Source organism: Sinocyclocheilus rhinocerous, unplaced genomic scaffold (assembly GCF_001515625.1).
Source record: "Sinocyclocheilus rhinocerous isolate Xijiao unplaced genomic scaffold, SAMN03320098_v1.1 scaffold285, whole genome shotgun sequence".
Taxonomy (NCBI): Eukaryota; Metazoa; Chordata; class Actinopteri; order Cypriniformes; family Cyprinidae; genus Sinocyclocheilus; species Sinocyclocheilus rhinocerous.
In genome coordinates, this window is record NW_015630288.1 from 2,234,844 (window position 1) to 2,246,492 (window position 11,649).

General features: G+C 34.0%; 1 protein-coding gene across 1 annotated transcript in view; it reads left to right on the plus strand.

The window, feature by feature from the left end:
- Positions 1-11,649, plus strand: part of dlg4a (discs, large homolog 4a (Drosophila)) — a 142,123-nt gene that overhangs the window by 106,927 nt on the left and 23,547 nt on the right. The window contains exons 4-7 of the mRNA XM_016552293.1: positions 2,625-2,678; positions 3,029-3,079; positions 5,245-5,369; positions 10,917-11,086. Of these exons, the coding sequence (XP_016407779.1) occupies positions 2,625-2,678; positions 3,029-3,079; positions 5,245-5,369; positions 10,917-11,086 (400 nt within the window). The remainder of the gene's footprint in view (positions 1-2,624; positions 2,679-3,028; positions 3,080-5,244; positions 5,370-10,916; positions 11,087-11,649) is intronic.

The following is an 11,649-nucleotide window of genomic DNA, read 5'->3' on the forward strand; positions in this document are numbered from 1 at the left end:
GATAGTCATTTCCCAGCAAAAACATTATAAATGCTATAATGTGTTTCAATGGGAGCGTGTGTGCCATGTGTGTGTTTGTGTGTGCCTGTGTGTGTGGATATGTGAGTTTTTGTGCATTGAGGATATTCTGCAGTCTCAGCCCTTTGTTTGGGTATGCATCTTTTCTGGATTGTGTCAGATTTTGTATAGTCAAAAAAATCAAATAAATTAAAAAATGCTGTTTTTTTTCGGACATTCCATTCATTCCTATGTCCGGGTCAAAATGAATGTAATACTTGTGGGTGTAATACTTTTTTTATTACCCCCACATAGAATCCTCGAATCGACTAAAATTTTTTTGTGTGTGCTCCATGCTCAAGTGTGACAAAATAAAAAAATCCATTTTTTTCGTAAATTCCATGCTTTTCCAGTGGCGGGTCAAAAGGGACACTTTTGATACTTTTTTTATAGCACCCACTTAAACTGCTCGAATTCACTCAAATTTTTTTTTCATGTATTCCCGATTCAAGTGTGACAAATGTAAAAAAGTCTCATAACATAACGATCAACACTCGATTTTTAAAAAAATCTTTAAAAATGAGTTTTGGGTCAAAACGACCAGAAGGACGGATGAGGGTTAAAGCTGTTGCTTGTTTTTAATCATATTTAAAGATTTACTGACTCCACAGCAAACAGAGCAATTTTGTTCTTACTGTCCCAATACTTATGGAGGGCACTGTACATTTAAATATTTAATGTAATATCAAATTAGTTCAAATTAACTGACAAAAGATTGTTTAAAAATGATTAAAATGTCTCTTAAAAAATGTGAACATAATTTAAAATGTCTCTTAACTTTTAAAAGTGTACTTAAGTGTTAAGAAACTGTCATGAAAGTGGCTATCATTTTATTTTAAGGTGTCCTTGTTACAGTGTAATAATACATTTAAGTACTGAGTAATATTAATTAACTACATTTACTTTCTGTATGGTTGGGGTTAGGATTAGGGTTTGGCTTAGGGTTACTTGCATGTAATTATGCATAATTACATGCAAGTAACCCTAAGCCAAACCCTAATCCTAACCCCAACCATACAGAAAGTAAATGTAGTTAATTAATATTACTCAGTACTTAAATGTATTATTACACTGTAACAAGGACACCTTAAAATAAAGTGTAACCAAAGTGAAAGTGAAAGTCTTTACTTAAGTGGCCTTTAATTTTATTAACATTATATTATCTGCAAGTACAGTTTTTTTAATATAGACTTGAAGTACACTACAAGTGCACATTCAGTACACCTACTTTTTAATGTGCAATTCACACACTTGTCTTTAGAAGTAGCCCAGGATATGAAAGATGTGCATGTGCATTGGACTGGACAGCCATACAAATGGTTGTTTAGTTTACATGTTAGATGTTGAGGGCCAGAATGGCACGCACGCACACACACACACACACACACACACACACACACACTCACACACACTCCTTCTCCCTGTACACACACACACACACACACTCACACACACTCACACTCCCTGTGGCTGCATGGAAATGCTCATCTCTTTCAGATGTGTCTCTCGTTTGACAATCGAAGCCGTGGGGCAGTGAGCACTTGAATGAGTTTCTGACAGCGTGTGTAGTTGAGTGTGTGTTAATGTGATCATGTGGGCGGCTGCAGCGCCCTGTAATAAAAGGCAGTAGGTTGGAACTGAGCTGGAGGGCATTACTGCTTGTTTGTGTGTGTGTGTGTCTCTAATCACGTTTACTGGAAACCAATAGAAGTGCTAGCAGATGTTACAGCTGTAAAAGCTTGTAGTGTGTGTGAGTTGTAATAGAGGGTCGTGCACGTTGTAGTACAGCTTATCAGTAGATGTATGTGATGTTGGCTTTTACATTTTTTCAATGGAAAGACCTGCAAAACTGTTCAGGCTCATAAAAATTTGGACTGTTTTGAACATAATACTGGTTTACTGCTTATACTGCATATATGTTAGACTGCCTACTGTATAAAAGTCTGGGGCCAGTAAAATGTTACTTTTATTATTTGAAAGAAATTGTTTTATTAAGTGAGGATGCGTTCATTTGATCAAAAGTGAAATTTATATAATGTTACAAAAGATTTTATTTCAAATAATGGCTGAAAAAAATTTATTATATTTTCCACAACGATATAAAGCAGCACAACTGATTTCAACATTGATAATAATCAGAAATGGTAAATCAGCATATTAGAATGATTTCTGAAGGATCATGTGACACTGACTGGAGTAATGATGCTGACAATTCAGTTTTGATCACAGCAATAAATTACATTAAAAAAAAATTACAATAGAATTAGCTATTTTAAATTGCAATAATGTTTTCACAATATTACTGTTGGTATGCATTTTCAGTAAAATAAAATCCAGCCTTGGTGAGAAAAAGAGACTTTAAAAACATAAAAAAATGTTAACTAACTTTTGAACAGTAGTGTATCAGGTCAAGATATTCAGCATGCATACAGAAAATTTGCTTACTGTGCACAGTATGCATACTGTGTCCAGCGAATTAAGTACAAGTAGTACCGTGGTGTATTCCAGACATAGTCATTATGTCTAATAAGCACTGCGCTGAACATTCTCTCTCTTTTCTCCTGCAGGCGAACTCTCCACCCGTAGTGGTAAATACAGACACACTGGATGGCTCACCTTATGTAAGTATCATGCATGTTTTAGTCTTTAGAGCTAGAAATAATTAGTGGTGCAGACATGAATGATACCTCAAATCAAGAATACCCTGACATTGCTAATAATAATGCCCTGGCAGCCACCCGCAGTGCCATTGTTGCAGCTCACAACACCCTAGCAACCACATATCAAGTTTTGGGAGCAACATTCCTATCCAAAAAGTCATAACCCACTAAAACCCACTAAGTAATAGCTAAATAAGAATGTTGTAGAAGCGCCTAACTCTGGTGTTGTCTGCATGTCTGTTACTGTATAATGCATGTCTTGAGCTGACATGTCTCAGAGGATCTGACGTTGTGCTTGTGTTGTCTTGTAGGTCAATGGAGCAGAAGGAGAGATTGAATATGAAGAGATTACGTTGGAAAGGGTAATCTTGCAAACAATTACAGTCCTGTATTTTTTGACATATGTCATTCTTTGTATGGGTGCTGTTTTCAGTTTGGCAAGGTACTTTTTATATTTTTAATATAAAGTAATATTTTGTGAGAGTAATATTTTACATATTCTTGTGAAAAATAACTATTCTTAATTATATTGAATGTGTACTTCAAATCTTAAAAGTATATTATTACAAAACTGTACTTGCAAATGATATAATATGAATTAACCAAAGCCACTAATTTTAAGAGAGACAATTTGATGACTGTTTCTTAACACACTTAAGTACACTTTTAAAAATTACACTTTGTTATAATGTCAAATTAAAAGGTTTACTTTAAAGTACATTTTAAATCATTATGTTTTAATAATATTTTGTTGATTATTAAGGGAGCATACTTAATTTGATGTATTGACTAACAGTGGAGTACTTGATTATAATTTTATTATAAGCTAATTTAACTTTAGTGTGCTATTCAGTGTGACATTTAATATATTTCAAATTTATTCAATTGCAACTTCATTAGAAATGTGCAATTAAATACATGGCATACTAGGGCTTGCAAAATGGCTGAAAAACGAAATTCAAATTTTGTACTTAAATATTATCAAAATTCGAATTATATTCGAATTTAAAATGCATAATTTAAGTTAGGGTGAAGAAAAGCTTTAGGCTTCTCTCCTGAGTCCACAAGAGGGCGCATCGAGCAAAATATTACTAATGCACGTTTATTCAAAGCATAAGATAACATGACTATCTGTGAAAAAAGTGCATAATGTTTAAAATAATGTTCATAAACCAATTATAATTAAGTTGCTTAAACAACTATAAACAAAACAGCATCATGTATGTATGCATAGTTTAATACAAAGGACCGAAATCACACAGAGTACATTTTTCATTTAAAAACATGATATGCAGTGTGATGGGGAAAAAACCCGCCATAAAGTCTCGATATATGTTTTTTCAAAGTTAAACTTTTATTAATTTTACATGACTTTCTAAACATGCGGCTCCTTTGTGCGAGATGCTAGTGCAACGGTGATAGATGTCCCTCTAGAAAATGCACGAAATATGTGTTCTGTGTGAACGGCTTGGTTTCAGTTTTGATGTAAACAAGATCTTCTCAGCATTGATGTTCTCTTTTTCCGCAATATTTTTAATGAACAACGCAGCAGTGCCGCATCCAGTGGGTTCAACTGGATAGGCTAACAAAAACATTATAATGCAATGGCACTTACATCGTCATCGCATCTCGTGCACCACTGATAAGGCTGCCTCCTTAACGCACACCTAAAATTCGAATGCAACATTTTTGCATTCGAATGTGGATTTTTATTTTAAATTCGACGAATATTCGAAATTCGAAAAAAAATTTGACAGCCCTATGGCATACAAGTATTAATAGAAATTACATTAAGGTATATTTTAGTTTACCATAAAAACATGTCAGTATGTTCAGAAGTACATTTTAACCTAAGACAATAAAATAATTATGAAATTATATATTAAGAGTTTATTTGCAAAAACAGATAACTCCGTTTTAAAAAATGTTCAAAAATCATGTTTTTATTATGTTATCATGTTTTTATTGTGTTCTATTGTGTTAGTTAGCTGTATTTTTTAGTTATTTTTTACCTAATCAAAATAACCCAACTGCAGTTTGATTGAGATTAATTGGAATGCACAATGAAAAAGCACTCTTAATTTCACCTGATTGCATTAAACATAAATTTAAATTTAAATACTGTAATTAACATGCAGTCAAGTGTCTGAAAACATCACATTCAGTTCACACTTGACTATATTTTGGCACTGATAGCCGTGTGGGCTCATGCGCCGACATACAGTGTTGTTGCGCTACGGGCAGAATCCCGGCTCGAGGGCCTTTCCCGATCCTATTCTATATATAATTCTATATTCTATATATAATTATTAAGTATATTACTTCCATTATATTCTTTTTCACAATGAATAAATAACGTTTCAATGTTAATAAACTGCATTTGCTATTTAAAGCTAAATTAATTAATGTGAATATATGTTGGCACCCATAGCAGAACTTCACTGTATGTAAATGAGGGACTCTCATTCTGTTGAATGAGCCAGACATGTATGTGTGTGTGTCTGTGTGTGTGTATTTGTGTGTGTAGGGGAACTCTGGGCTAGGTTTCAGTATCGCCGGAGGGACAGATAACCCTCATGTCGGAGACGACCCCAGCATCTTCATCACCAAGATCATTCCAGGAGGAGCCGCTGCACAAGACGGGAGACTCAGGTAACACACAGCCTGTATGTGGATTGCATATACAATGGTCCCAGAAAGCATTTATACTCTTAAGTCATATTTATAAATGTATAATATCATTGCAATGGATAACATCATTTTTTTATCTTTAAAAACCTTTTTGTGAAACATATAAATGTACTGTAACTTTCTTTGAAATGAATGACGTTTGCTTTGATATTTTCTGTCTAATGCAATGATATTCATTTATTTTAAATGTGACTTAAGTAGGGATGCACAATGAATCATATTTTAATCATCAAGATTTCTGCTTTTCTCGATTTATTAATTATGATCGTCTGCGATATCTGGCAGCTGGTTATTTATACTGAAAATATGTTATTTTAATTTGGCATTTGCTTTATCTTGCATTGGTAACAAGCCTCTACAAGCTTTCATGGTTGTGGTTGCCAGATGTCAAGAGCTTAAATCCCCCAATCAGAGTTTTTTTTCATAAATCATTTTCTGCCCTGTGGGTTACTTAATCTTCCCATCCTGGCAACCGTGAGCACGTGCTCTATCAACATTTTGTAAAAAGCACTGATGAGCTGAAAACACAAGTAAACCTGTAAATTGGAGTGTAGCGATCTCTATTGCGATCTTCTGCTCACATAAAAATGTAATACAGTCTATTTTCTTTCACTTCATTTTTTGTAGACTTAAATTTTTGGTCACTGTATGTTTACTGTATATGGACATGTATGCTCACATTCATAATCACATAGTCACAGTTAAATATATCCGTGGATGTACTAGTGATGCATTTATAATGGGACCAGCTGGGATTCCTGCTAACAAATGCAGTTTTACCCCAGAGCATTCCAGCACATCCACACACGCGCGTTTGCACACAAATTCACTCACATTGCAGGAGAAATTAAGCAGACAGAAATAGCACTGAAGAGAGAAAGAAAAACAGAGAGACAGAGAAAGAGAAAGAGAAGAGATAGACAGAAATAGCAGCTTGAGAGCGGTAAGTTCACCCGAAAATAAAAATTCTGTCATTATTTCCTCACCGTCATGTTGTTCCAAATGAATAGAGTTGAATCTATTCAGTGATCCAATTAACGCAGCAGTCTGAGTGGTCGGTGCTGGAGTGGTTCACAGCTCACTGGAGGTGAAGACTGTCAGTGAATTATGATTTATTTCAATCTGTTCATCAAAATCATACGGGTTTGTAGTGACATGTTGGTTAGTTAATAATGAGGGAACTGTTCGCTTTAACCACACACCCTGAGTCAAATATACACACGCACACACACTGTCAGAGCTGATGGACTGTCAGCTGTTTTATGCTGTCCTCTGCTCTTCTTTGCAGACAGTTGGGCTTCATTACTAATGGCAGTTCTGGGACCAAATGGACTGTAGTTTAGAGAGACAGAAGCATTTTTCTTTCCCCCCACAGTGTGATTTTACTATAGAATGTGAATACTATTTTAGAGTTAATGTAATACTTTAAAAAGATACTTTTTGTATCTTCATTCTCTGCACTGCAAGTACTTACGTAGTACAGGCAAGTTATCAGATTATTATATAATATACATTAGGGGTTGAACGGATCATAGTGGATCTGTGATCCAAATGGACCAGGACCCACGGTTTGGCACGCATGTGATTCGCAGATTAACTGCAAAATTTAACATCATAGAGTTAAATGTTATAATTTATATAATTTTGTCTTGCCAATTTACACATTCAAGCAATGTCTTGCCAATTTACACATTCAAATTCACCAAGTTGATTCCTCTTTTACATCTCCTTGTGTTTAAACAGACACACACATACATTTTTTACAAAAAAATGCTTAAAATGCTACAGTAAAAAGCCTGTTAACTGGTTAACTTTAAGTTATCTTATCATATACGGTGAAAAACTTTAAATGGCTACCACTGTAAAATTTTACTATAAAACATTGTCAAATTTAAGGATTTTGCATGTAAAATGAAAAGCAGTAAAAGGACATCCCTAAAAGTCCCTGCATGGCACATCATATATGAATATATTTTCTTAAATAGTTTTGTTTCTTCTTATTTTTTTGTTAACAGTAAGGTATGTCAGGGTGTTTTGTTGTTGTTACATTTTCTGTTACAAGTTAATGATTATTGCACTTTTTTTGTGATGTTTGTTACTTTGATGGTGTTTTGTCTTTGTATGTTTCACCCTGTGCACCGTCTGTTAATGAGTATTGGCAATGTTTTATGAACTTTAACTCATTATGTGACTTTCTACCATCTGTATTCATTTATTTTTTTGTTAGTGCATATTAAGGTTATATATTGGTATTTAACCAATTAATTAAATATATAGTTAAAAGTCGTAAAATATACAGGTGCCAACATGCCATCCCGTAATACCTGAAATATTGTTACTGTGCATGACATGCAACCTGTCTGTGTTGGCATTTGTTTAATTGAACTAGATTCTACAAAGTGACAGATACATTTGTGTTAAAATACTGCATTTGATTTGACACAGAGCTTTTGTCTATGTGAATATTAAACCTATGTGTGATTGAATTGCGAGTTGCATTTGCATTCGCCCTGCCCTGATGATATGTAAATGCTTAGATTTATGATCAAAGCTCTTTTCTAAACATTTAATGCAATGCTATTTATTGATGATTGAGAGATGAACAAATAAATGTTCCTCAAAATCCTGATGGATGATCATTGATACTCACATTTTAACATGATTTTTCTAAAAAATTATGTCTAAAGTAAACCTGCTTCAGTCCAGTCTTGAAATATTACAAACAATATAAAAGTTATTCTTACATTTACTTTATAAAAATCATTGAAGATTTCACAGCATAAAGACACATGAATGACCTGAAGTGGGAGTTCTTACAATTATACTAAAAGGCCTTCACCTGTTTTCCAGCTCAGTTCTGGGTAATGTGTTTCACAGTGTGTGGAGAAGTTGCTGTAGTCCATGTAGACTAAGGAATAGGCTAGAGCTGACAAAACTGACCAAAAAAAAAAAACAATTCTAAAATACCTTAATTCTGTTTTTCTACTTTCTTGGTGGTCAGTGGTAATTAGAGGGCTTTATGATGAATATTTATGAGCAGTTATTTCCAGAAAACTGTATTGACAGTCAGTCATGGCATGATGGCACGTATACTCCCACTCTCTGTAATCTCTGCTTTATGTTTCTGGATGACAGCACAGCTAGTGCTCCATTTGCAATTCTGAAAGCTAAGGAATATTTGTGGTGTTTTGTCGAGTTGTCAGTTTCAGTGAAATGTCTTTTGTCAGATGGTGATGTGCTCTGTGAGAAAATGCTCTGCTTGAGAAAAGAGCAGGTAAAAAGTTACTGTCAGTATCTTTGTAAGTCATTGTAAGCCCTTTTTCGAGGCACGCGCAAGCGCGCGAACACAAAAGAAGACGTTTAGTAGAATGTCCTGGTTGCTTTTTTTTTTTTTTTACATAAAATGAAAGTAAATGGGGCCTGGTGCTGTTGAACTCTACTATGGACAAAATGTACGGTAAAATGAGCCATGTACTATAATACAATAGCTTTGTGTAAAGAACAAGCCAAACTTTAATCTCCCCCTCCCCCGTAGCTTTCAAATCTCAAAGCACGATGTAACGTGAATTACCCAAATAAGGCAAAAACAAGACAACAGTCAGAAACAAATGTCAGAAACAAATGTCACGGCTGAACACAAAGCACATGGTGCTTCACAAAAGGATTTCAAACAAGCGTATCAAACTGAATCACATATTTTAGCGCATTTTAAAACAGTGTTACAGTATGTCATACTGTTTCTATTTTACTGTTTTATAAATATTCATATATGTTCTTGGTGGTTTATCACTAGGGTCAAAGTGTCAGATGCAATTTTATTAACATTTCCAACTAATCAAACATACTCACAACAAACGTTTCAATATTGCAGTGATTCATCACAAGGATTCACCACTGATCTGGTGATCTTATGAAACTGATCTCTGGTCAATTTTGTAATGTAGGTTCAGTTTGAATTGCAAATTATATAAACAAATATATTTGTTTCCAACTGGCCTAGTTAGCCAAACTGTACCTAAAAACATAAAATAAGCACTACAAATCAATAAAACACAAATTCTATTTATATTATATTAAACACATATTATACAGACACTTCATATTTAACCCTGTAAAGCCCTGACATATGAAATAATGGAAAAATCTGGAAAAAGATCAGTTTATTGAAAATGTAGACAAAACGGAAGATTTAGACAAAATGTTTTTTTTTATCATAAATTTTATATCTTTTTTTATCGTGTAGTATGACATGGAGCTTAAAAACACCTCAGTTTCATTCAGAGACTCAAACTAAGAAAAATATGAAAATGTTATTTAGCTTGTAATGTAAAATTCAATGCAATCTTTAGTATACCAGGCAGTATAATAGACTACTTAAATAAAATGCATATAAATATCAGTTGTCACTTTTTATCTCCCAATAATATGTCTTAGTAAGATGATGTTTAAAGGCTTAGTTTTATTGATCAAAGCTCTGTAGTTTTTATTGTGGAGGACAAAACAATGATGGAGGCAATTCAATACTGATTGAGAGATGAACAAATAAACGTTCCTCAAAAAAAAGTATCTATCAAATATGATACAGCAGGCTTTATAGGGTTAATGATATTTAATGATTTATACATTGTATTTAATAGATTTAATTGACTGTTTGCAATTGGTTTGTGAATTGTTTTGTACAGTAAATCCTTTTGCAATTGATTCAATTGATTCAAAGTTGTGAAAAACTCAGTTTCTTCTATCACTATGATTTTTGACTGAATTAATAACGCAAGTCCTAAATACAAAGCGTGGCACAATACTTAACAACAAGAACTTTCAAAATAAAAAACATCAAAATACATGTAATCCATGAAACCAGCGGAAAAAAAAATAGAAACAGCCATAGGTTCTGTCACTGAAATTTTTCAGCCATAGATGCAATAAAATACCTCTTTTTCAGTTTTCATCAGATAGAGAAAATATGACGAAACCCATAAACCATCCAATAACATTATCTTTGACGTAGAAAAAAAACAGCATGCAGGATGAAATTGAAATCAGAACTTGTTTATTATACATTGACAAGTCTGTCACTGGATTCTGGAGCTGATACAAGGCAGAGTTAACGCTTCTGTCAGTCAGCCAGAGGCCATGGTTATTGCCTGATGTCCATAATCTCAAAATGGCCAACTTTTAGTCCAGTTTGTTCATGTGTAAATTCTGCGTTAACGTGCTGCAGTATGTAAACACAGTATATTAGCTGTGTGGTTGTGTATTCTGTGAGAAATAAAATCTCTCTAGACAGTCAAATTTAACTTAATATAATTTGAACATACCATCATTTGTATCTTGTATGCCAGTGTTGCCATAAACTAAAAAAAGGAATAAAATGTGATTTTTAAATTCAAAAACTCAAATTTTGAGGCAGCTGTCAGTTCAAAGGTTCATATATGGCTGAGCACTGGCAGCTTCTCACAGATGTTGCATTATTAATTCCTTATTTCCATTTCTCCCTCTTTGTCTTAGAGTAAATGACAGTATTCTCTTTGTGAATGACGTCGATGTTCGGGAGGTGACCCACAGTCAGGCGGTGGAGGCTCTCAAGGAGGCGGGTGCTATCGTCAGACTCTATGTATTACGCAGGAAACCCCTCGCTGAGAAAGTCACCGAAATCAAGCTCATCAAAGGGCCAAAAGGTATGGACTTTATACTTATAGTAATGAAACATATGTGATTATCAGAGATGCATAAGTGATCATTGGTTTGGCAATACAAAATTAATATTGGATGTTGTAGTGGGGCAGATGCAGCGTCACACAAAAGCAAAAGTTTTGTTTACAAGACGACTTAGGCTCTATGTATCACTTATATTTACTCATCTACCAGACGCTATTATCTGAAGTGACTTACAAATGCAGAATACAAAACAGTGATTGATCACAATAATTTAGGGACCTGCTGTGAGCTACAAGGTTGTTAATTCATTGTATATGTTTTGGTCGAAGCTATTCGTTTGCATTATTTCAACAGCAGTGGAATTTGGGGTTAGAAACTACATTACCCAAGATGCTGTGCAGAAAGCTCCACCAATCAGAGTCGTAGCGAATAAATCATGCTAAAAGAGCTTGAAAGGGAAAGCCTAGTCCCATGAAGCAAAGTGAATGATGTAATCGAGTCGGTCTCATTACACTCAAAATCCTCAAATATTTGTGTATATATATATATATATATATATATATATATATATATATAGCACAAA